Source organism: Boleophthalmus pectinirostris, unplaced genomic scaffold (genome assembly GCF_026225935.1).
Source record: "Boleophthalmus pectinirostris isolate CB_2022bp ecotype Guang Dong unplaced genomic scaffold, ASM2622593v1 HiC_scaffold_6, whole genome shotgun sequence".
Classification (NCBI taxonomy): domain Eukaryota; kingdom Metazoa; phylum Chordata; class Actinopteri; order Gobiiformes; family Gobiidae; genus Boleophthalmus; species Boleophthalmus pectinirostris.
Window position 1 is genome coordinate 24,270,873 of NW_026571447.1, and position 26,128 is coordinate 24,297,000.

The window sequence follows — 26,128 nt, forward strand, 5'->3', positions numbered from 1 at the left end:
GGGACAGTAAATGCAGTGGGGGTTTAGCAGGGATCACTAGATTAAGTTATAGATAAATCATGAACAGGATTAAGTAACAGACCTAATATTTACCATTGGTCTAAATGGAGATCAAACTTTGAGAAAAAGGTTAAAAGTGGATTTTTTGGAATGCTTTCTTTGTCCACATGTGGTGTCCTATATTGCCCTAAACACGGACGGTATGTTCTGGGCTGACACTCATCTAGAGCACGGGGTGTCGGGGCCGTGCGCACCTCTCTTTCAACTGCGGCCCAGAGCAAAGTTACAAAACAGTGCATTCCTTCCACCGAGGACAGATCCTTATCATAACACAAGCTGCACGGCCTCTGAATAGCAGGTGAGCCTATTATTGAATTGAGCCTTGAATTCCAGGACCATTCATCCATCTCAGGCCTCCTTTTGAACCGACTAATGTTTGTGCTGGCCAAATCACACATGCGCCGCCACAGAGCGTTTTAACAGTGACTCAACACTTTTCAAAGCAAACAGTAAAAGACATCAATTGCTAAAAAGAGCTTGGAAAAACAACATGAGGGGCACTTTGTGTGTGTGTGTGCGTTATACTGTACAAGGAAAGGGTGGTTTGTGGGTTCAGTCCTCAGACCTACTTCGGTCTGCTTAAGAGTGCATTTTTTGCAAAGTTACATGTGCATTGTTTGCAGTGCTTACTTTGTTTAAATAGGTGTATATCGTTTACAGTATAACTTAGTGAATTACCATAATTAACTGATTATCATTGCCACTGTCCAAAGTAGAGATAAAGAGTAAACATAAAAGTGTGAAAGAATGTTAATTGGACTTTTTACCAGCCCATAAATTCCCAGCATAGGTCAATATTTTTTTTCAGCTAACCAGCTGCATAAAGAATACACACAATTTATTTTAATACTTCAGTACTGACAGGCCCTGCAAAAATCGTCCCCACACATCAGCTTAAAAATATCGTTAGAGTTTATCAGGCATTGGTTTCTCAGTAGTCTAAACAATCGGCATCGGTTTCAGCCATGGAAAAACCCATAGGTCAGTCTCTAGTCCAGAGCACTGCACCAATGCCCACAGCCCTGTGATAGTCTCCTGCTCCTGACTGATTTGTGAAGAAGCAAAAGTCAAATGAAAACAACAGGATTAAGCAAAGCCAATCCAGTAGGGCATTTATTTTAAGCAACAGAATTATGGCAAAATGTAAAAATGTTATTCAACATAAATATATAAATATTGCAACATAAAAAATCTGAACCTAAAGAACCTAGTGAGAATATTAAAATATATATACAAAATGTACAGTTGTTATTGCCCTTTTTCCATTTTTAGTTTGGATTGTGACATGCAATCCTAGAAATCCTTTTTCTTCACCTCCTATGGCAGGGGTGTCAAACTCATTTTGGTCCGGGGGCCGTATCCAACCTACTTTGATCCCAAAGGGGCCGGATCAGAAAACTCATGTCATATAAACCCCAAAAATAACAATAAGTTCAAATATTTGTGTAGAGAAACGCAAATCTATTACAGAAATCTTTTTTAATTGATGAAATCTTTCTTATTATAATATTATAATATTATGAACCTGAAACCTGAAGAAAAATTCAATTTCAACACAATGTTTTAACAATAACTTGTATGCAAACAGGAATAAGTAAATTTTTCTTGAAAAATCCTGCACTCGGCTCCACTTTTCTCATGTTGGACATTTTTCTGATGAGGGTGTCACGGTCAACAGTCAAAACGATCGTCCTTTAAGAGCGTTTGGAAAGAGAGAAGTCTTCATTTGTGCTGCTCTGGTGGGAAGGGCCACGTACAGAGACACTGGAGACACTGCTATGCTAAGCTCCGCAGAAAATTACCAATATTTTAATAGAAAATATAATAAAAATATTTTAGTAGAAAATCACCCAAGGGCCACATTAAAGGTCTTGGAGGGCCGGATCTGGCCCCTGGGCCTTATGTTTGACACCTGTGTCCTATGGAGTATCTATCTTGGTACTGTGGCACTGAAGTCCCTGTACCACAGTGGTCCATCATCGCACTGGGTCACTGGTCATCCGCACGCTTCCCATGATGCATCTGGAGACCTGTGTTTCCGCCTCATAATCTTGGGTTTGGGACACCGTCTTGAGGCTTTGGCCATTTTCCTTTCGACACAACCTTTGATTTTGTCCCATGAGGTAAAGGACTGAAATACTCTCACTTCCTCTCTGTTATCCAAACTTTCACTGAGCTACAGGTGTACTGTCTTGTCCTCCTGGTGCATTCTGGGAAATTAAGGATCTCTTCATCATGATTTTTAAAAAGCTGAGTATGTCCTTAACAGTCTTCTTTGGTGTCATTGCTTGGGTTGGCACTTCAAAACTGCAAAAACACATGGATATGATTGATCATATTTCAAGTGCAATGCATACAAACAGTATTTTTCTGAAAGTGTGATGAATCATATTTTACGTAAAGTTTAACAGGTCAGTCTAGTCTTTGCATGCTAATGTAATATATCAATCGTCAGTCAGTCTTTTCACGGTATCTAGGGTACATTATTTGCTTGTTCATGAGTGCACCGTTGTAGCTTAGATCTAATTGATTTTTTCCACCCTCCCACTCAGTCGATACTGTTTGGTTGTCCTGATAAAACAACACCCTACTCCCTGAGTCCCTAATAATAAAAGGAGATGCACCACTCCTACTGATGAACAAAGGACCAGTGTATGCCTTTGCAAACACTACTATGACTGAGTTTGGAAAATTTGTTATTTATAAACTCTTGTAGAAATGTGAATTTAAGATGAAACTCACCGGTGCTGGCAGAAGCTGAAGCAGGTGTGATCATTTGCGTTGGCACAGTAGCAGCGGGTGGTGGACCTCCGGCGACGGGACGGTCCAATGCCCAGGCCATAAACACTGGTCTTACTAAGCACGGGAACAGGAGATAGGCACACAGTCAGACTTTGGTCTTTGATATGGTACATTGTATTTCACTGCAATAAAAGTGGACAGGAAGCAATGCAATGGAATATTATGCAATATATTTGTGTCTGACACAAATACATTTAGAAATGACTACAAATGCTTTCACAAAGACTACTGCTGCTTTTAGTCAGATTACTGCAACTGGTCACTAATAACTGTACTAATATGAGACAACCATTATAATTATTACTATTTATCAATCTAACTATTACCCATTTTACTGTTTAGACCTAAAAACATAGTTTGACAGATGATGAGTTTTTAAAATTATGCATGCATTGCAATACTGTTACTATCACATCTGTGGGCCTTTGACTTAGTTTTCTCATCCTTTTGTGGTGTGGTAAGCTTACAACTACACATTTATCTTGATTTATTTTTCTTATTTTAATTTAAAATCAAAATAAATACTTCCTAATTTAAACACATATTAAATTATTTTATTTATGACTTTTCCAGTGTACCTTGGCGTGTTGACCCAGATGATGTCTAGGTGACAGAAATAGTGGCACTCTGAGTCCAGGAGGCTGCTGCAGGCACAGCGTTTGCTCCTCACCCCAGGAGAAGACGGAGCACCGCCTGTGTCCTCTGTCTGCTCCTTCATCACAGGAAGACCAAGACCTGAGAGAGACCAAGGGTGCACTTTAGTCAAACTGTAAGGAGGAGTTATCAGTCCAGATAATGGAACATTATTGAACCATAAAATACAATTGTTTTAATGTCCAGCATAATAATGATTTATCAGTGGTATTTTATAATAGTAATTATTAAAAAACAAAATGTATAAAACAGATGAATACAAATGGTACATGTGTTGATAACTCACCCTCCTGCAGTGAGGCCCACAGACTAAATAGAAGCAGAATGTTGGCGTGTGGAGACATATTGGGGCAGATAATATCCATTCACTTACAGCTGTTATTATTGAACTGCTGCTGTGTTTGTGTGAGCTCTGACACTTAAAGCTCCTCTCCCTCCAATAACGTCACAGCACAAGCCCCGCCTCCTGCCTTGGAGCCACATGGAGCAGGGACCCTCACTGAGACGTCCCACTTGCGACACATTCCATGGATAGCGCAGCTCCTGTGATGTGTTGTCACCTGCAGGCGGCCACTTACAGTTTGGAAGTACTTTACATGAGACAGATACGGCTTAGAGCATTGTAATGGGGACAGAACAATGCACTGAAATAAGAAATATTAAACAAGGTAGTATTGTAATAGTTGTAATAGTTTACACAAAGTTAGAAACTTACTGAATTAACTGTTGATGCATGGTTTAACTGCATGATATGAGTCTGTCTTGACAGCCATAAAAGCCAAAGAGAAAAAAAATGCTCCAGCAGTTATTAGAAATTTGGATAAAGATGTTTTGCAAGAATGGAACAATTATTGTACTAATTGTTTAAAGTATATTGCTGATATATTTCTTTATTATTTTAATGTAGTCCAATTTAAAAGCACATAAGGTCTTGTCTGTATTCCTGTTTCTACAATGATTCAGTACATTCTGGTCTTAATTATTAAGTTGTAATTGTATTAATATCTTTGGCTGTTTCTTGTAGTGCATTTTTTTTAAAAACACAATTTATTCTATTTACATTTCTTTGAAATGTGACCATAGAAACTGGACATTCACATTGTCGTCAAGAGAAACAGCTGCAGATAACATCTCAATTTACAGTAAATAATTAGTCATTAGTCATTACTTGATAGCGCACTAGTTGTTGGGGCCTCTAATGCCATAAAATGAAATACAGAGTAGAAACAGAGGCCCCCGGTCCAGATGGACTGTGAGGAATGTCGATCTGTCTGATGCACACATCAGTCTATCTCCTAAGTTTTTAGCACACTTCCCTGGAGCACTTTTGCCCCCTGCGCTGGAGCGCTTTCTAGGAAAACTGGGCACCGAATTGAACCAGGACTCTGCATTTTTTTGGCAGCATTGGAACAAATGTGGAATTATTATCGTCCAAACTGGAATATTCCAGGCGAAGCAATAAAGTCTCCACAGAGACAAGCAGGTGGCGTACCTCCACCAGAAAAGTTATATAGTGCACCTTTAACACAGTTAACAGTTAAACAGTCTTTCAGGATACATCAGCTAGCTATTATTTAAAACAGATGATTTTGTAACATGGAATTTTGCCAAGTCATAATGTCAGTCCCTTCAATCTAAGCTTTATGTAACATAAATTTGTATAAGCTGTTTTATGGCATTTTCACTGCATATAAAACACTGCAGGAACCTCTGAGATGAGCTGATAAGATGAGGGCTGACCTCAAATCACAGAGAACAAATTAAGCCTTTTCTCATGGGGTCAGGGGTCAAACACCTGTACTTTTCATAACCTGTTTTTACTGGTCACTGTCATCTGACAAAGTACAGACCTGTCATCAAGTGAACATTATTCATTAGTGTAGTAGATCTAACTTAAATATGGGTCACATTTTTTTCTACACTTTGGTGAATGATCAGAACTTTTATTCACACTACACTAGTTGTGTAGTGTGAAATTACATTGTAGTTACGTGGCTACATGTTTGCCTGGCACAGTGACAGCTCTCTTTATTTCTTAGTATTGAGGAAGTGTGTATTCTGGATCCCAGGCAAGTTACATGTTATTACACACTTAAGTAAGATTATTGGTTCAAATTTAGCAAAATTAGGTGTTACAAAAATATATTTGTATTATATTTAAATTATATTTTTATGTTGCAGTATAATCCTGGTTATAATTCTTTCCTTTTAGGTTCTGAAAAGCATTGACAATCTTAAACAATCATGCTGATAGCATGCATAGTATGTATAGGAATAAGAGGCAACAAAATGTGGGAACAATGTAATGTTACTGAAGTTAATCATTGAATGCATCTGTGATAAATATTGCCAGCCCTATTTTCTCCTCATCATTTGTGCCATTAGATTGATTTATAACTTTAGACCAGTTTTAGCTTCATAATCAGGGTCAGTAATTACAATTTATTACGTATAAATCAGATAATATGACATAAGAAAATATGACCTCCTCTTGATTTTAAATGATATGCTATTTAGTATGTCATGATATCACAAGAAAGCACCTGATGAGGAAAGCAAAATAATGTCACAGTCCCATTTGTGTGTAGTGCATTTTTATTCTTTGAATGTAATTATAAATTCTGCTGCGTGTGAAATTAGCAGGGCACTTGTTCCCTCTGTACCTTCCCTCATTTTTGTAACCACTTCAAGTCACAAGAACATGATGAAAAACACACAAATGTAACAAAAAGTACTTTGTCAAAAACTAAAAGTAAAAAAGTTGAAATAATGCACATTTCATCTTTAAACATCAATAAATAAGAAGCATTCAAGGCTGTACAAAGATATTTTCTGATCTCAAATGTCATAATAAAAAAATAACTTCAGTGCATTTCCTTTGACATGTTTCCGCTGCTCCATGTAGATACCCTGGCATTAAAGCATTGGCAAGAAACGCAATTAGAACCTTCACAAAAAATAAAAGGTGATAGAAAAGTTCACAGCCTCCTTTATGTCATCTGTACTGACATGTCAATACATACACCTGGACAGAAAAGGCACAAGAAACTACAACTGGAGTAATACTGTAATAACCAAACAAATGGAATTATTAAGAATAAAGTTTTTGGTCATTTACAAACATAGTCAATTTTTAAAAACATATTTAAACAGACAGTATCCGTACAGGAGGGATATATTTATATATAATTTATATATGCATTTACATAAACTTTTTCACAAATAAAAAGTGCTGTTTGACCACAAACCTGAATATTGCCAAAGAAACATTAAATTAAAAAAGCATTTCAATGGTAAAAAAAACAAAAAAACAAATCAAAGCAAAAATAAAAGAGTGGAGCAATCGATAAAGCTAATGAAGGTGACACATGGAGGTGCTGACACTTAAGTGCTCTGGTCTGACTGCGCCGCTCTCTCCTCCACATCGCCCCCTGGTGGTGGCTGCTCCCTGTGCCCCCTGGAACATTCGGCTACAGACACGGCTGGGCTGAGGGCTGGTCCCGGGCAAGTGTCCCTCACAGGGGTCCCATCAGAGCCCCCGGGTGTTTGGACAGAGCTGTGCGAGCTGCTATATTGCTTTGAGTCTGTCTCTGGTTTGTGTTTATGTAGTTGTGTCCTGTCTCCGTGGGGCTGGCTGGTTCCTGTTTGCTCTGACACTAAAGACTGGTCCAGAGGAGTCCTGAGGCCTTGAGTCCTGGGGGTCCCGCCCCAGTATGCTGAGTCAAAGCTGAGGCGAGAGGACCCCTCTATGGGGGGGGAGGTCGGGGAGGAGGGCGTGGTCGGGTGGGATCTTGGACGGGCCTGCACCATCTGTATTCCTCCAATAGGGATCATGACACAGGGCAGCCGCGCCTGCTGCGAGTGCAGAGGAAGGTGACTGAAAATGTTGTCTACAGGCTGTGCACCAGGATAACTCTCACACATGGAAAGACGAAAGGCGGATGGAAATAAACTGCTTTCTGGAAACATTAGTCCTTCCAATGTTGTTCCACTTTTTTCCTGCAGATGGTGCAAAAATATAATTAAAATTTTAGATAGAAACCACAGAATACCGAAGAGATACTTAGAAGTCTCACAAAATGAATTGGTAGCACCAGTAAAATGTATTCAAAGAGTTTCTTTGATTCATAGGTTATCTCACTCACCTCTTTGCTGTTAGCCCCTCTAATAGCAGGACTTTCCCAGGGCAATAATGCAGGAGTCCTCCGGTGCAGACCCAGTGGAGAGGGTGGGGCTCGGGCTTGGGGTGAGCGATAGAAGCCTGGTGAGACGGGCCGCAAAGGAGAGAGGGGCCTGATGGGAGATGGTCCTCTCTCAGGGGAGGGGGACACATGTCGACTGGGGGAGGACAGTTCAGTTTTGGGGGATAGACTGAGAACCACGGGGGATAGCTCGAGTCGAGGAGAGAGGCTGCGACTTGGAGAACAGCTCTCACTGCTCGGAGAGAAGGCCCGCGCTGCTCTAATGCCCCGGCGGGAGAACAGTGCCCTCCTGCTGCAGGGAGAGGACGCACGGCCACTCCCAGACCATAAGCCCCGAGGAGAGGACTCCTGACTTAAAGCGGGGCCAGGGAGCTCACGATCTGGGGTGCCCTGGTGGGAATGCCCACTGCCTGTGGAGCGCCCCCCAGTGGAAGGATGTGTGTCAGATGAACAGGAGGAAGGTGGATCATCGTGTGTGGTGGACTCTTCATCTTCCTCCTCATCGTCGTCTTCAGACTCATCCACGTCAGAAAACTGGTGCACCTCCTGCTCCTCTGGCACAGGCTCCTCACTCCCTCCTGAAACAAAGACACATCAAAAACTTTAAAAAGGACTTAAAATACTACTACTACTACTACTAATAGTAATAATAATAGTAATAATAATAATAATAATAATAATAATAATAATAATAATGGGGCAATAAAAGAGACTCAACAGCAAACGAAGCTACTTCACAGTCGTGACTAAAATCCTCTCAATATTCTCTAAGATAGCCCTGACCCTCACTCTGTCAGATGTTATAAATAGTGCTTACATGAAAAGACTGGAAATATATTGAGCTGTGCTGTGTCTATTCATAAACTATCTCTAGCTTTGTGAATGGCAAGTCGATGGTTAAGTCCTTGGCAGTAATGACTGCAGTCCATCAGCTGCAGACAGAATAAGGTAACTGTAGCTTTGGCACACATTGAGGTTTAAAAATTGCATTGCAGAGAATCATATTTTATGAAGGTATTCATTGCAGGAGCCTTGTGACTGTTGAACTGACTGTATTCTTAATTTATTTATTGTATTTTTATCTTTACTTAAGCAAGGCCAAAGGGAGGAGAATAGAACATGGTGTTGCATAAGCTGTCAGCACTGAAAAGCTGCAGTTTTGAACAGGCACACACTCATCCAGCCACAGCAGTCTTTATCCACAACAGAATCTGTGATCCTTAGTACCTGTTTCCTCGCTCTCAGGTTCGTCCAGTGATGACTCAGACAGTCCCATGGACTGGCACTTTTTCCCATGAGCCTTTGACTTCATGTGTTTGGTGAGGTTCCCTAAGAAGGAACAAGAAAAGCACATTATCATCCCCTCAGCCCTGAGAGGCTCAGTGTCTGAACATAAATCATGGGAATACATTAGATAAATCCAGAGGGCAACAGTTACCTTTAGTTTTGAAGGCAAAGTTGCAGTGTTTGCAGACATATGGGCGTACGTCTGTGTGTGTGCGGATGTGCTTCTTCAGCATGCTGGGCTTCTTACAGCGGATCCCACACTCTCCACAAATGTACTTCCCCCGGCCTCGTCCACGTACATACACATACTCCTCGCTGGACCTATATCTGGGACACAGGTGAGAAAGTGAACACATGGCACTGGCAATATAACATCCTGAGTTTGCATGAATAAGTAAAATCAACTCTTATTGAAAATGTCATTGTTTTTATTCTTCACATAGAGACCCTTTTGACAAGGTATTTTTCATTTGCCCCATGAAATAATAATAATTATTGTGGATGCACCAGCTACTTGCCTGGTAACACACACAAGATAAACTGAGAAACAAGGTTCTCTTTATGCAGGCGGCCGGGGAAGCCCCAGCAAACCCACAGCAGCAGAATAACATCCATTCTGCTACAGCTGGCAACGCTGCCAACAACAGCAGCCACTAAGAGGGGACGGCCGGGAAGGGAAGCCTGCATGGCCAACAACCCAAAATAGACACTATATATAAAACCAAGCAACACATTTAGCCCTGGTCTATAAAAACCTTGTTGATATGCAATATTGATGTTGACCCATGGCCTATTCACAGACACAGTAAAACCACAGACAATTTATATTTGAATGAGAAAGTCCATTATGAGATGACAAATATCAGTGTATTTAAACATGGCATTTTGACTGAAAAGCCAAGAGCTAAAACCATGAATGCACTGTTGTACAACACAAGCCACAAGAGCAAATCATAACAAATTGTTACATGAGGGTAAAACAGTCTCAGCTGCGGCATTATGCAGCGCTGAAGAACTGGCGTCTGTCACACTCTGTTTGTCACTGCTAAAAATATTTCCCCCATCTCAGAAAGCACTGATTGTTTTCCCACATCAGGCATTAAATCTGCAGCACAGTGCTGAGTAAACTGGCCCTCAGCTCTTTATGGCCACTGAAGCATCTTCCAAGCAGACCTGACCGGTTGATAACGCCACTGAGAATCACAAAAGAGACTAAGCACTTAAAAACAGGGACTTAAACCTCACATGCAGAGACAATTCAGTAAGTATGTAAACAGAATCATAGAAAAAACCTATAACCTATACCTATAGCTTGTCTGTTTGTCAATTAAGCTAGACTTTTGGCTTGTTACAATGTTTACTTAAATAAACAAAAAAATTCTAATTGCTATTAGCAGATATTAACCACACAGTTCCCTGGTCCTTGCATCTATTAGTATTCAATGAATCAAAACATTTATTGATTAAACATGTACAATGTCATCATTTAAGGGAAAAGTTTAAAAATTCTTTCTCACCCGCCTTCAAAAATGCGAACACATGAGGACTCTCTGGATTTGGATGTGGTAGCTTCATCATCCCTCTTTGGTTTTGCCTTGTTCTTTTCATGTTGTGGTTGTTCCTTTATCTGACCGCTAACCACAGGGCTGACTAGGGCGGGATTTATCTGCAACTATAAAGAGAATTGTGTCAAGTTTTAACTGTGGCAGATAAATGTTAAATTCAATGACTAATGCAAAAACATAAATGTTTTATATATATTTGTCTATGCATGCTGTTACCTCTGTTTCCTGCTGGGGCTCCCTGCCTCCCTCTTTGGCCTGGCTGGCAGTGGCCATGGTGTAGGTTTCTGCACTGTGCCTCTGTTTGGTGCACAGAAGGGACAGGGCTGTCTTGGTGCTCAGGCCGGGCAGGTTGGGGTTGTGTGCACTCACGCTCCAGGAGGAATACACTGAGGTCTGAGAGTCCTGCAGTGCTGAGTGGTTGGGCTTGACGTAGTTCAGGTAGCACCAGTTGACTGAAGTGGAGGTGTGGAGACTGGGGTGAGAAGTAGAGACTGGTCTGGTGCCTTCCTTTTTCTCAGCAACTTCAGACTTTTGAGTTGAAGCTTGGCTTTGCTCCTGTTTCTTCTCCTCCTTTATAGATTTGTTTTCTGCATTTTGAGTTTGCGTTTGTTTGTTCTTTTCATCTTCAGCTTTACTCCCAGTAACCTCACCCCCTCCCACACCTCCAGCTGCATTCCCCCTGCTCCTCTCCCCTGTGCTCCCCTTCTCCCCCTCCTCTTCCTCTTTCACTCTTTTCTGGTGTCTCTGAGCCTCTGTGCTCAGCTCTAGACTGGCAGCAGGTGAAAGCATGCGTTTACTTCCTCCAGCCCCAAGTGGACCATAAGCCTCCTCATCTAGTGAAACTAAAGAAGGTGTCAGCGAAATGGGAGTTTTCATTTGGAGGGCTGGTACAGTAAGGTAAGACCTCTGAAGCTTGCTTTGCTCCAGCTGGCTCATAATGACCATAGTGGTACATATAGGCTCAGGTGAGCGTGAAGAGGCCAGGATTTGGGAGAGAGTTGTATACATGGCACTAGCATATGTTGGCATGTGAGTCTGCAATCGCACTGGGACAACTAAAGAAACAACAGGTGTCAACTGAGCCAAACATGTAGCAATAATGGGCTGTGTGTCGTGATATGGAGTTACAATGGTTGGAGAGAGTGCTATTGAACTGTTTATAGAAGATGGGGCCAAGGGAGCATAAGGCAAAGGCCTGGTGGAAAGGGGAAAATACAGGGCTTGACTGTGGCTGGAGAACTGCAGAGGAAGTAGATGGTGAAGTGGAGTCCCAAGCCGTGCACTGTCTGGATCAAAGACGGCTCTGTGGAGAACTTCAGTGTGGAACACATGACTGAGAGATGGAGCTGAGGTTTGCTGATCTCTGGGAACCAAAGAAAGCACATTTGAAGACGGCAATGGTTCTCCTGATTCTTCATGAAGAAACCATTCTTCAGTGGACAAAAGAGGGTGGTGCCTGACATGTGAGGGCCCAGGCCTGGGACTGTCTGCTCTAGTCTGCTCCTCCTCTGGATCTCCTAAAGTGGCATGTTTAACCAGAAGACATTTCCTCCGTTCTTTCCAGGAGGTGCTGGGCTGCTGAGAGGACAGAGAGCCATAGTCAAAGGACTTGCTCCTGTTTTCAGGTGTCTGCTGAGGTTGTTGGTGAGTAGGAGGCGTCTGTTCAGATGCAGAGCGTCTCATCTCCTTGTGGCTCTGGTGGTACTGATGAGAGGCTGATGGCACCATTAACATTTGGGAGCTTTGGCTGACAGCCCAGGCCACAGCTTCCGATCTGATGGGATCTTCCAGAGACATCGAGAGACTTGAGGAGAGGGAGAGGTTGCTCTCCTGACTGGGGCTGCGAGGCACAGACACAGACTCAAAGCTGGACTCTCCTGAGGACTGAGCTGCTTCAGCCAAACGCAGCCTCTTCTTTTTGGGTGGGAGCTTCTCTGCAGGGAGCTGAGCCAAAGTCTGGCTTCTCTGAGGCCACTGGAACTCCTCCACTCTCTCTGCTTCCTATGACACAAAGCAACATATACAATATTTACAATAAGTAGCACTAAAAAGTGAACATGTTGTATTCATTTGGAATGTTTTTTATTTGTTTTTTATTTATCTTCTAGATATGAGACAAACCTTAGGTAAGGACACTGTCACTGTGGGGGACACAGGTGGCATGTCGGTGTCTGGCTCCAGAGTGACGAGGATCTCGGGCACTTGGATGTTGGGCTGGCGAATGAGGCGACTGGTGGATGGGGACGGTTTGGGCTGAGGCTGTGTCTCTTTGACCTCTGATCCCTGACTCTCCATGGACACACTCTCCTGCTTCTCAAAGGAGCTGGTGTGTTGAATGACTGACACACCCTTTCTGTCCTGCTGCTGTTTTGGTTCTGAATGACCACCTACAAACATACAAAACAAAACAACAATATGTACTGTTTATTATTATGCACTGGTATATATTTCAAGAAAGATTTTACATTTACAAATCTATCAAGTATATTGGCCTCTTAAAAAAGTATAACTTTTAAAATGAATTAGACATCACATTGGTTGATTTTAATTTTTCATTATTTTTCCAAATGCTTTTGCAACAAGTTTTATATTCACCTGACTGGGAATGGCTCCGCTCCTCTCCAGATGACACTGCGGTACGGGTTGTGGGGCTGGGAGGATCTTCCTCTAGGCTCTCCTCTTTTCTCCTCTTCCTCACTGTCACTGCCAGAGCTGGTAACTTGTAGTGCATCATTACATGGGGGTGGTCGTCCCTGCCAGATTTGACCCTGTCCTCGGCCTCTAGTTCAGGCTGTTGGTGGTGTCCCGTACAGGTGCCCATGTGGGACTCATAACCCTCACTGTGCTGGAACAGGGAGCCACAGGCCTCACACTCAAACAAGCAGGGACTCTTGTGCAGCTGTTGCTTTGGTTGTCTTTTTCCGTCTGTACCTTTTCCTGAAGAAGACTGGCCTGTATCTTCAAGCACTTGTTCAGCTCCTAGAGGAACCTCAATGGCAGGTTGCCGTCTTAACATGCGCTGAACATGTCCCACTCTCATCTCTGCAGCTGCTGCCTGCTGCTCATCGAATGACTGGCAAAGACGGAAGCCACCAGGAGACAGTGGTGTAGGGGAGGAGGGGGTGTGCTCCTGGCTGGTGGAGGAGGGCAGTGAGTGACTTCGAAGCAGAGGCACAGATGAAAGAGGTTCAGGAGTACAGGCCTCAGGTCTTACCCCACTGGGACCTGGGCTTTCAGCTTTGGGGTCGAATGCATAGGGGTCTTTAGGAGTGCCAGTCTTGGGCGACTCCATGCTGCTTTTACGGGAGAGCGATGAGCGTCGTGGTTTGACACTGTCAATCTCACTGGTATCAACCACTGCCTCATTAATAGTGATGAGTTTGGTGATGTGTTCAATGACCTGTGTTTTGGGAACTGTGAAGGAAATGCTCTTCTCCTCAGTTCCAGAAGAAGAGTGAAGTTGATGCTGATGACCCCCTCTCTGTTGGCCTCCGAGTCTTCCATATTTCCCCAAAATGATTTCGGCATAAGTTTTGGCACTGGCACTTGGGGGGCTGATTTGTGACAGGTCGGTGCTCCCTGACCCAGAGAAGTAGCCAGATTCGGTGCTGCCTTTGCTGCCAGGGCCTAGAGAGGATGAGGATGTGGAGAGAGAGGAAGAGGGTGGGTCATCGGGGGAAGCCTTCGGACCTCGTTTGCGCTCACTAAGTCTAAGAGCCAGCCTCTGTTTGATGGCCTGTGAGTCCTCAGGTCTGTGGCTCTCCTCTTTCCTTGAGGGGCGTGATGGATCCTTGGGTTTTCTGTGCTGTCCGGTCTCCTCCTCAGACTCTGTACTCTCTCCTTCTGTGGGCTCCTCATGCTCCTCTCCCACATTAGCTCCCTCTGGTGTGCTGAGATTAAGCTCCTCCCGACAGGACATCAGACCGGCTTTGATGCGGTGGGCATGGGACTTGCGGTGCTTGTACAAGTTGCTCTTGGTTTTGAAGGAGAATCCACAGGGGTCACAGGGGTAGGGCCGCTCTCCTGTGTGGGAGCGGATGTGTTTCTGAAGGACGCTGGGTTTGGCACATGGTCGACCACAGTAGGAGCACACGTACTTGCCAGGTTTCTGAGGCTTCTTCTCTCCGCGTTTGGGAGAACTCAGCCTCTCTGCAGGGTCCTGGCTGGTCTGAGGTTGTACTCTGTGTCCCTGATCCCCTCGTGCTGAGGAGGTAGAGGGTAGGAAAGATGAGGGAGAGGAAGGAGAGAGGAAGCTGCCTCCAGAGGGGCCCGCTGCATCTGATGGCTGCCATGCTAACGCCTGCTGTTGTTGGAAGCGCAGGAGGAGACCTGGAGATCTGGGCGAGCGGTGCTGCAGCCGCCCCCGGGACCTGTGCGCAGGACGTGGGGCTGAGGTCTGACCGGGATCAGAGGGAAGGGAAGATTCCGTCACATGCTCCTGTCTCTCAGAGCACTCGCCCTTAGGATGTCCAGGCTCCGCCTCCATAGAGTGGGAGGGGCCTCACACACACTATGACGACCCCTTCAGTCTCATGGGGCTAACCGCATGGCAGAGAGGTCTAAGGCAGAAGTCAACATGAAGCTCCGCAAATCAGAACCAGGGACCTGTTCCACCAGTCTGAGCCCACGTTATTGGAAAGGACCAAAGGAGGCATCGTTAGGCTTCCCCTGTAGCTGCCATGAGTTGGGTAAACAAGGATCATTTTGTACAGTGCACCTCAGGCCATGCTCACAGCCCTCCCTGATCGAAGCTTTAACACTGGCTGTCTGCTGTGGTTCTTCTGGAGGCATCTGAAAAACAGACAAAAACAAACAGAAAAGATATGGTCAGGTACCAGAATAAAAACACATTTTAATTGTGGCCTCCTTAGATGTGGCATTAAACATAACTAATTTCTAAAGAGATTGGTTATGTTTAACCAATATCCTGTTTTGATGTGTAATAAAATATAAGCAGCTTCTCTGCAGTAAGTAAGAGTAATCCACAGGCAACAGGTGCTCTCCTCAAGTCAATGAATATTGCAAAGTCAGGGCAACAAGTCAGACCAAATGTTGAAATAGTTTATCTGATGGGCACCTCACAATTCAATTCAATTCCAGTTTAGTTAGCACATTTGAAACAACTTCAACTGACCAAAGTGTTTCACATAAATGTCAATAGCAATATCAAAGACAATAGCCTACAGCACAAAACTGTTCCAGGGGAGGCCTGAGGTAGGACCCTCTCATAACTGGCATTGGTTTTGAATGTATGCAGGTTGTGTAGTGTCTTGAGAGGCATTCAGGCCCATTTCACACGCAACAAAGACTTTTATAAAGATACATTTTCATATCTTCCACTTAGACACTTAGCTGGCTTTATGAGGACTCACAGTTTTGTGGATTTGAAAACTCTGAGATGACACTGCGATGAAATTTCCACCTTTTATCAAGACAGATGTAGTGTAATATCTCCCACTTACTACAAATCCTGCACTCGCTCTCAGCTCCAAATTCCTGTAGTGCAGACAATCTAAACATTTTCTGGCAAGGGATCGTGCAAATCATAACAGTTTTGACTGAGCATCCGTGTGCACACCATTGATAACCATGTACCAATACATTCAGATTATCTGATTAAGATTAGCAATGAAGAATCAGATCATGTCAGTAACCAGGAACAGTGAACATTCTTAACACTCATGCTCCATGTGATCACTACGATATTGATACCACAGCAGTGAAAAGGGCAACAAAAGTGCTTACAGACTTTGACAAAATGCTATGAGAGGATGTAGGAAACGGGAGGAAGTGTGAATTGAATAAACAGCACTAGACTGGAGCGTATAGTGGTAGCGGCACTGACAGGTTTTTAATGAGCCACACTTTTGCTCTCTCCATATGTCTATAAAAACACTGCACAGTCAGCCTTCATTAGAGCCGGTTTACAGCAGGAGGGGAAAGAAAGACCCCAGAAAGAACTCGACAGGCTCAAGGCGACTTCTCTCGTATCTGTCATAGGACTGATCGTTTGTTGACAATTTCCTCAGAAGCGCTCACTTTGATTATCGCAACACACAACGATTGAAACTATAAGCTGTGTTCAGGTTCTTCTCCTTCTACCCAAGAATTAATTTAACTAGTCTTTGATGCCTTCAGTTGCATTCATTATGGTTGTCTATATGGTTATATTATTTTAGCACAAAATACTATACTAGGGGACATGATCAGTTTCATTTGGAGCAATGAAAAAGCCATTTTCAAATTGGTGGGTTAAAAACAAATCTAGAAGTGGTGGAGTTCAGTGTGGATGGTTTTGAAATTGCAACAGAACAAAAGAATAAAAAAAAGCAGGGCAAGTAAAATTACCATTGTTATTGTTAATGTGAGCATTTTTATTGTAATATTATGAGTTTAAAAATTTTGTCCTTAACAGATATGATCAGATTAAATGTTAAACTGTGAGTTGAGTTGCCTTGCCACAGATCTGACCTGTATAGAGATAAAAATAGAGAATGAGGTTAAATGCCATACTTAGGAACATTTCAAGCAAAGCATTCTCCATAAAGACAAGCAAGTGATGGATCCTACACCAGAAAGGTTACATAGTATGCTCCTATAATTATACTGTATAAACACATATACAGTATTGCTTGTGTGTCATTGTGATCTAAACTTTTATAACTTCACTCAACTAATCTCCGCCTACAAATATTAATAACTACAAGCACATTGGGGTTTAGTATGACACAGGAGCTTTACTAATTGGAGAACTTAGGAGCTGTGATGCTGCACAAACTGCCAGGAGCAGACAGGAGCAGACAGGAGTGAAGGCAGACAGAGCATGACAAATGCTCTTCCTCGACACCTATGAAACGAATGTCTTTGTTTGTGTCGGCATGGCGATCACAGAGTGGGTTTAATTATCTCCGGTGTCACCGGTGAATCTGCCTAAAAAAGGACAATTAGCTGCTTTTTAAGAGTAGGAGGAAGTGCCTCCATTATTCATGACAGTCTAGATGACCAACTCAGGCAGAAATCCACACCGCAAGAATGTATTTCTAGAAGAGTTAAAAATACTTGAATTCAGAATATTATTTGAGTAGATTAATTTACTTCAGTGGCATTACGTTTTTTAAAAGTCAATGGGGAAAATGTACTTTACCCACTGGTGAATGTATTTTCTTTATTCAATAAACAATCTGATTGTGAAATTAAAATCAAAATCTTTGTTTGCACGATTATCAAATTGCAAAAGCTGCACATCCTGTTGTACCTGTAGTTTAGACCTCATGTTTTCTGTCAAAGGTTCAAATTCTCTTGGAGTTGTTTACAATGTGCACTCTGAACTGAATCCTACTTTTAAAACTGATATTGCAAATATATTGCAATAGTCTAATCTTAAATCAAAACTACAAATCCAGATGTATGCTCTGAATCAAAGACTTTTCAGGTCATGCTAAATAGTATGGGAATACTTTAAAACACACATATGCCTGTTTCATATATGCCAACAAGAGGCAGACAGGACTAACCAATCAGCTCCTGTGACCTGAGGTGACCCAGCATGAGCCTATCCTCCTCTGATTCGCTAGGGGTTTTCCTTGTGTCTCGCTCCACGGAAACAACTGGTTATAAATAGCAACAATCCCCACGCACGGCTGAAAAATGATATATATTGATAAGCAAGATCTTAAGACAGGAGTTATGTAAATATATATGTGCCCTGCTTAATAAGGACTGACAAGGGCGTTCCTCTCTCCAGCTATTTTTAGATGCGTGAGGTGTGAACAGGAAGCTACGGAGGCAGTTGTTAGACGGTGCACAATTCTTCGATTGGAGGTGTCACGGGGAGTTAATTTTAGCAACACCAGAAGCCAACGATCTTGAGGTTTAGAACAATAAAATCCCAGCTGCAAAACTGCTGTGTGCTGTAATGTTAGTAATGAGTGGTCCATAGAGACTTGAATGAATGGAGGATGAGAGGAAGAAGATGACGATTTGCCTCAAGAGAATTTGATACACATTTTTGAGCAACAGGGAATACTAAATTAAAAGGAAGCAGCCTCTTCTTTTTAGCTCAATTTTAAGTCGCAAGCCAGTATTGCCAGTCACTATAGAAGAAGCATTTTCACTATAGCTACCTCAGAAGAGAAGTGCCAAAATGAAAAGTAATTTATTTCAAAACAAAGGTGCTAGTCTAAACTTAATTTCTAAACTAAAAAGTTGCACTGTCTAGTTTGTATTGTATTTTCTAATCATGTTTTACTGCAGCTAATACAGGTGTGAAAAGGTGCCACATATTAAAATCCACACCTACAAAATTAACAACATTCATCATTTCCTAAAACATCCCCATAAAGAAATTTCCTCCTCTCCTCGTTCTCTTACTGGTGCATGTTCCCATGGAAACCACCAGCCTACTCAGTGCAACGGCAGATGGAGAGGGAGCTGGAGGTCTAAATTTATCTCCCAGCATCCTCTATGACTACAGACGCACAGTGGCAGCAGGAAGTGAGGAGGGAAAAGGCTTCGAGACGGCGCGCATTGACAAGCTGGCATCACCGCTGACAACCAGAGTGCTTGACTGACCGACCCATGTGGGCAATTCACGCCATTGGTCTCAAGAAGAAACCTTTCTTTCTACAACTAGTCCACTTGTATTGCGTGAGTGGAAAGTTAAAAAGATAGCTCTTGTCAATCAAAATACCAATAAGAAGAATCTATAGAGTCTGATGTCAGAATTACTGGAAACAGACATAGCCTAATTGTATTAAGTGTTAAAAAGTCTTTCTTTACTGCGTAACAGAAGAGTAAGTCACTCTGCAGTATAATGGATACGAGGGCTACACCTGAACCACAGAATACAGGCAGTTCACAGCTTGGTAAGACTTGCTTTGATAGAGAAATGCCAATGAACCACAAGTCAATAGTGGGGGCTTAAAGCGGACTGGTAATGAACACAGTGGAGTTTGAATGCTCGTATTGGTAAGGCAGAAGCAACCACAGAATATAACATTTAACTAAAAGAGGAATGATGTGTTAAAAAGTAAAAATACTGTTGCAACCTTTAAGCTAGATTTGAGGTATGATCAACAACCATTTGTCCTTCCTTTCCATTTTGCAATCCTCTGTGCATATTCATTTGTCACAGTTTACTCCAGAAACCCTTCCCGGTGCTACTCTTTTCATTTATCCTGGCTGTGAACTGGCACAAAAAAGACACTGGATTGTGGTTAAGAAGTAAGCTACAAAAATGAGACAATCTTCACAATCCTACAAAAAACAAAACAAATGATCAAATCTTGAGAATTCTTGAGACACACATAATGAGCAGACTGCATGCATAACAACTTGCAGAATCAGATTTTCAAGACATCTGCAACAAAAACTTATTTAATGCAACTGATGAATGAACAGCACCAAAAAGGCACAAAATGAGTCTAACATCTTGACCAGTAAAGCAATGGATTCCCGTAAAAGCCCAGACGGAGATGACACAGAAATGGGAATGAGGGAGGGGTGGGTTACCTGACAACGCAGCCCTGGTCTTCCCCCTGTGAGGAGCTCCAGACACACAGAGGCCGTAGAGCTCCGAGTCACAGCGGATATGACTGTTGGAGTGGGTGTGCGGCGAGAGAGACAAGCCCAGTGAGGAGGGAAGGGGGTGAGGCGAAAACTGCGATGAAGAAAGAGCCATGCACACAGGAATGTTTCCAGTGAAAGGGATGCAAAGAGGAGGTGGTATTTTCCAAAGAGGAACTTGGCTCTCGACACAGTGTAATTGGTGCGTGGCTACAACAAGTGCGACTATCTAATGTTAGAATGGTGATTATGATTGTGGATATACAGTCATGCTCAGGTTTTACACCTTTAACAATAGTTTTAGTCATTGGATTCTAGACAAAACTAAGACTTACAAGGACTAACCCAGGACAAAACAGGAAAAAGGACTGTGTTAGGACTATAAACAACAGGGTTCCTCAAGATTTAATACATGACACAATAATATCACGATACATTGCACATACTACTCAGAAACAAATACAATTTAACAAAAGTGTTTCATTGTTAAACTGTATTTGTTTCAGTGTAACAAAGAAACACTTTTGTTAAAATGTATTTGTTTTAGTTTAACAAAAGTGTTTAGATGTTTCAATTACAATCTGCCCAAACTGCACAAACAATTTTAATAATTTTTCAAATGCATTGCATAAACAAGTTTCCTATCTCTAAACAAGCAACAAAATTGAAATACAGTCAAAAAATACTAACATAATACTTGGAAAACAGCAGCCTAAATATGAATACTGTATCAAAAAATGTTAAAAACTAGACATATATTAGATTACGTACAGTATATGTGTGGTTAGTTTATTCATTCAATACCTAAATCCCAAACTAATCTTAGTACAGACCGCTTTCAACACTTGGTACCATGACCGCAGTTTGAGAAACACTTGCGGTATGTGTAACTCTATGTGCTATGCCACTATAGTGAAACCATAGACTTCACCTATTGTAAGCAGAGGTGGCACGCTGCGCACAGATATTCTTACAAACAGGTCTTACATGGGGCTTTCCCTGCATCACCAAGTCCTTAAGGCAATCCCATCTAATTATCACCTCCTTATCAGCAAAGCCGCACTATTCTAATGGCCTCAACACCAGTTTTTAATAGATACGCTAGTCCTTTCCCCTTTCCAACGTCACTAAATAAATTGCATCCATTCACAGGGCCCCCGCATTATACAGAAGTTGGCCAATCAGCAGTGCTACACACAAGAGACAGAGCGAGGGAGAGAAAGTGAAAGAATTGAGAATGAGCGGAGGCCCTGCTGTTCTGTAGAGAAGCGTAGCACAGGAAGCGTGAGTCACACAGTCGAAAATAAACAAGCGCACACAGAGACGAGCAGCACACGACCAACCGGACGACAGGGGCAGAGCAGGGCAGGGGCACAGCCAGGGGCAGATGGGCAGTTAAGAGCAGGGATAGAGGAGCAGAGGGATGGGGGCAGCGGGGCTGAACAGGGCAGGGGCAGAGGGGTAGTTAAGAAAAGATGGGCTGATCAGGGCAGGGGCTGAGGGGCAGATCCAGTGGCAGAGGGGTACTTAAGAGACTGGGTAGATGAGCAGAGGGTGAGATCAGAGCAGGGGCAAACCCTGGGGCAGAGGGGCTGAAAAAGGCAGGACAGAGGGGCAGTTAGAACAGGGGTAGAAGGGCAGATCAGGAGAACTGGATGACAGGGGCAGAGCAGAGCAGGGGCAGAGCCAGGGGCAGATGGGTAGTTAAGAAGAGAGGGGCAGAGGGGCTCATCAGGGCAGAGGCAGAGGGGCTGAAAAGGACAGGGCAGAGGGGAAGTTAGAACAGGGGTAGAAGGGCAAATCAGGGCAGGAGGCAATTAACAGCAGGTGTAAGAAGTGTAAGGCAGGGGCAGAGGGATAGGGGGCAGGACAGGGAAGAGGGAGCAGACCCTTGTTGCTGAGGACTTGTGTTCTAATGATAAGCTGAGATGGAATAATGTGATGTGTGATTGACATGATCAATCGATTTTAGTCAATACATTTTTAATACAGGTTAATTAAATAGTTTTAGTTGAAATTTAAATATCAGACAAATATAAAATGAGTGTAAAATTGTGCTCAAAAGTGCACAAGAGATGCTCAGTAAAACAATTCCAGTTGAAAAATAATTTATAAGATAAGTTAATTTTAATTTCCTCAATTCTATGCTTTTAGATTAAAGAAATGCATTATTAAAGAATATGAAATTATAGAAATGTGTCCATCAACACGATTTGATGATTTGAACCTTGCTTGTACGCACACCTGCCTGCACTAGAACACACATAGTCTCCTCTGCATCAGCTCTGAGTTCGTCCTCTCATCTGTTGTCATCTTGTGTCAATAGTCTTGTTGTTCACAGTGTGTGTCCCCCTGGTCCTGTACTGAAGCCGGTCGCTTACAGGAGACAGTGCTGGCTTGGTGCTTGGACATTTCGGAGATTGGCTGTCTTTGGCTTCCCTCTGCTGTATTGTGTTGTACAGTGGGTGTGAATGCGCTCATTGTCTGGCACTGACAGGGCACACCTTCTGTGCTTCCTTGTGAGGGACCTCCGGCTATTCGTCATGCCTTTGTCTTGTGTTTCTACAGCGGGCAGACGCTGAGAGAGAGACAGGGCAGAGGCCAGGATATAAAAGTGCCACTGTGCATTTGATTGACAGGAAAGTTGCTCTACAGAGGCGTAATGATTAGTGGGGCTTTGCAGAAGAGAGCAGACACACAGCAGTCTAACACAATGGAAACTTAAGATGAGACCAAGTGTTTAAACTAAAGCTAAATGATGACAGGAGAGATAATCATTGAGAGAGTAGTTCTGCATTGGAATTGCAAACATTGTAGAGGTGTGACAGCAGCACAAATCTCAACCATGTAAGATAACATCTGTTTATTAAAGTTGAAGCTTCACATGTATGGAAATAATAGAACTGTAATTATATAAGTAGTGTAGCTTACAACATTCAGGATCAGTCACATTTGAGAGAAGGCTCAAATATGAACTGTAAAGATTCTAAAACATTTCCAAATATGTCAAAACTATAGGGTTTAAGTTTGCTTTTTTATAAAAAAAAAAATACAGAATATATTTGTTGTTCATCTAAATGAACATAGCCAGTTTGTCAGTTGCAACAATTGAAATTACTATTTTATTTTTATTATAATAAAAATCCCACAAATACAAGACTATAAAAGCAGGAAATAAATAACTTAAAATATCAGCACTATATTTTGAAGGAAATCTGTCATCCGTGACTACTATCATATGGGGTACAATGATGATACTATTGCAGTACTGTACATAAAATTTATTGCTATGTGGCTTTGTGGATGTTGCTGCAAAAATGACAGATTCACATTGCATTATGAAGCCACAGTGTGAAAGCAAGTGTTCATAATGTTAAATAAAGAACATATGTTTCAGATTTTAGCCAGCAGCACTCACATTATGCAAAGCTGTGTCATTTACAGTAAGTGGAAACAAGGGCTCCCCTGTGTATATGGTCACATGACACATCTCCCACACACACTTACACGGCAGAACGCACAGACCAGCAACACCAAAACGCACACATCATGCTTTATAAGAAACTCCATGTTGTTCTGGGGCCACCGCAGACTATAATTTGAACTAAATGAGGCGTTTGTGTATAAACAGACAACTGTACCAATGACATATTTTTGGATTTTTAGCTCATAAAGTGCAGACACAGGCAGTAAAACAGGCAAGGAGCAGCGGCTTGTCTCTGGTTATTTTAGACATGTGGCTTTTCAGTAAACTGGACCCTCTCTGTCCCAACCACTGCGGTGTTATGATAGAAACTAAAGCCATTTAAGAGGGAGCCCACCTTGTGTATTTATGGGTTTGTGTGACTACAGACCAGGGGCAAACAGAGCATCTGCCTCCTCACTGCAGGCGTTTTCAGGAGGATTTTGAGCCTGCTGGTTGCATCATGAAGAGTGTCTGGCATCTTAAAAAGTCTCAAAACACCACACAATGCAGCTATACTCTTAAGACAGAAGTGATGCTAATCAATATATTACAGGATAAGAGAGGTTTATGAGTCTGAAGCATATTCAAATATTGATTCATTATTTCTGATGCGAATTACTGATTTTATGAGCCAGTGTGCACTCCAGAAGGTGATTTAAATACTATTAAACACTTGGGTTAATAGCAATTACACAAAAAGCAGTAAGAATTGTGAAAGATTGTGGAAAAATACTGACTAGATTCCAAAGAGAGCCTGGCTACTGTACACCAGCTCAGACACAAGCAGCAACCATTGATAAGACTTTTACAATTGTCTGTGATTCTAGTTTGTTAGCTCTATTAGGATAAACGCAAGTATTGTGATGCAACCAGTTGGCTAATGGACTGAAACATGCTAGTCTTTTGTTAGTGCCAATCAATACGAATCCTCAGAAGATGTGATATTTGATCCTGCTCAGCTCTGAGGCACTGATCATGGTGCTCGAACTGTTTTCTTTGTCCTTTGGAACAACACATTTTGCTAAAAAGATATGCACATTGCACAATATAACTTTTATGGTAGGGTGATTCAAATATCTCCAGGTCCTATGTAATGGACAACGTGACACAAAAACACAATGTTGCTGTTACGCGAATAAAAGTACAAAAACAGTGATTTGGCACTTTCAATGTGGTCTAAAATAGGTGTGATGTCTTTGCCTGAAAACAGCCTTGACTAACAGACCATGACTACAACAAGAGAATACTGTAGGCGTAGTAACAATAGCTAAAAATGTATCACATATAAAACTTCTTAATATGGAAACGTATGAAAAATAATGTTGCTATACTGTAGAATAATCACAAAATATTGAAGTACTTGAGTTAGACTGCATTGTTAAAATACCAAGGATGCATATTTCATTCCCGGAGAGTCTGAATGCTTAGTGTTTACCCTAAACACTAATTTGTTATAGAGGTGACAAAAATGAATAGCACTGCAATAGTTTTTTGATGACATGCAAAAATAAAATAACTGAAATTTGCAATGTAATGGTCCTAACGAGGTAAGAGATATTTCTGTACTTTTGTGGTTCTTTCTGTCTGTTCTACTGTCTGTTCAGATGTTATGTGATACTTAAAACTATGTCTGGGAATCATAGGGTACCTCACATTCGATACGGTAAATGATACATGGCTCACAATAAGATATTATCATGATATGGAGATACATGCGATAATCAATATATTGCACATGATACTTTGTGATATATGGCTGTTTTTTTAACAACCAATTTAATCTTAGCAACAATATTTCTTTGTTACATCACTACTTGTGCAAAGTTAATTTGAAGTGCATCTATTTTAATCAGCAAAATATGTCAAGTGTACTCCATAAACACGTTTCCTTCCACTAAATGAGCAACAAAATTATAGTGCAGTCACAAAAAAATGCTAAAAGATGCCAAAAAATACTCTTGGATATCAATTCAGTAGCCACGATAACAATACTGTATCACCATATTTAGATGACAATACTGTATCACCATATTTAATACCATGATTTATCAATATTTTAATATTTGGATATTTTACTTACTTAAAACTCATTTTCACATTTTTGATGGGTTGCCATAATTTAGTTTTTATATCATAATGGGGATAATCCAAATCATATCTCCTCACATACTGGTTATAACTTATAGTTCACTTAATACTTAATTGCTTGTCTGTTGCACTGCCCACAGCTCCTTGGACCAGATCTGGCGCCGAGTCTTATCTAGCATCTCTACAAACTGTGACTGCGTTCATTAGAGGCCATTAGCTGTGATCTTCCGCTGCTTTTAGCTCCACTTACACAAACACAAGAGTCCACAGGTGAAACGTGCCACAGTCTATCCAAACACAGCAACACCCACCTTCCTTCGAGGGGCGCCCTTCAGATTGGGAAGTTTACTCAGGGCCAGACCAGGTCAGAGTGACTGCAACACACAGTGACAAACAGCCTCCTTCAGCCAAGTGTGGGTTTACAGAGGACTTAGGCTCGT

The 26,128-nt window shown here is 42.0% G+C and overlaps 2 protein-coding genes across 2 annotated transcripts; both read right to left on the bottom strand.

The window, feature by feature from the left end:
- Positions 1-1,321: 1,321 nt before the first annotated feature.
- LOC110171480 (endothelin-1) lies at positions 1,322-3,625 on the bottom strand. The gene is made up of 3 exons (XM_055164161.1): positions 3,441-3,625; positions 2,803-2,916; positions 1,322-2,367 (listed from the first exon to the last, which is right to left on the bottom strand). Exons 1-3 carry the CDS (start codon positions 3,578-3,580, stop codon positions 2,229-2,231), a joined length of 393 nt encoding a protein of 130 aa, XP_055020136.1. The 5' UTR covers positions 3,581-3,625; the 3' UTR covers positions 1,322-2,228.
- Positions 3,626-6,093: 2,468 nt separating this feature from the next.
- On the bottom strand, positions 6,094-15,361 carry LOC110171401 (HIVEP zinc finger 3). The gene is made up of 8 exons (XM_055163689.1): positions 13,166-15,361; positions 12,692-12,957; positions 10,787-12,571; positions 10,523-10,677; positions 9,157-9,332; positions 8,946-9,047; positions 7,662-8,296; positions 6,094-7,515 (listed from the first exon to the last, which is right to left on the bottom strand). The coding sequence occupies exons 1-8, from the start codon at positions 15,054-15,056 to the stop codon at positions 6,901-6,903; spliced, it is 5,625 nt and encodes a 1,874-aa protein (XP_055019664.1). The 5' UTR covers positions 15,057-15,361; the 3' UTR covers positions 6,094-6,900.
- Positions 15,362-26,128: the final 10,767 nt, after the last annotated feature.

Coding starts and splice junctions, on each gene's coding strand:
- LOC110171401 (XM_055163689.1), bottom strand. CDS start 15,056: ATGGAGGCGGAGCCTGGACATCCTAAGGGCGAGTGCTCTGAGAGACAG. Junction 12,572..12,691: donor TGACAGTGTCCTTACCTAAG/GTTTGTCTCATA, acceptor TTTGTGTCATAG/GAAGCAGAGAGAGTGGAGGA. Junction 8,297..8,945: donor ACCTGAGAGCGAGGAAACAG/GTACTAAGGATC, acceptor TCTTTGTTTCAG/GAGGGAGTGAGGAGCCTGTG.
- LOC110171480 (XM_055164161.1), bottom strand. CDS start 3,580: ATGAAGGAGCAGACAGAGGACACAGGCGGTGCTCCGTCTTCTCCTGGG. Junction 2,917..3,440: donor ATCTGGGTCAACACGCCAAG/GTACACTGGAAA, acceptor TCCCGTGCTTAG/TAAGACCAGTGTTTATGGCC. Junction 2,368..2,802: donor TTCAGCTTCTGCCAGCACCG/GTGAGTTTCATC, acceptor GTGTTTTTGCAG/TTTTGAAGTGCCAACCCAAG.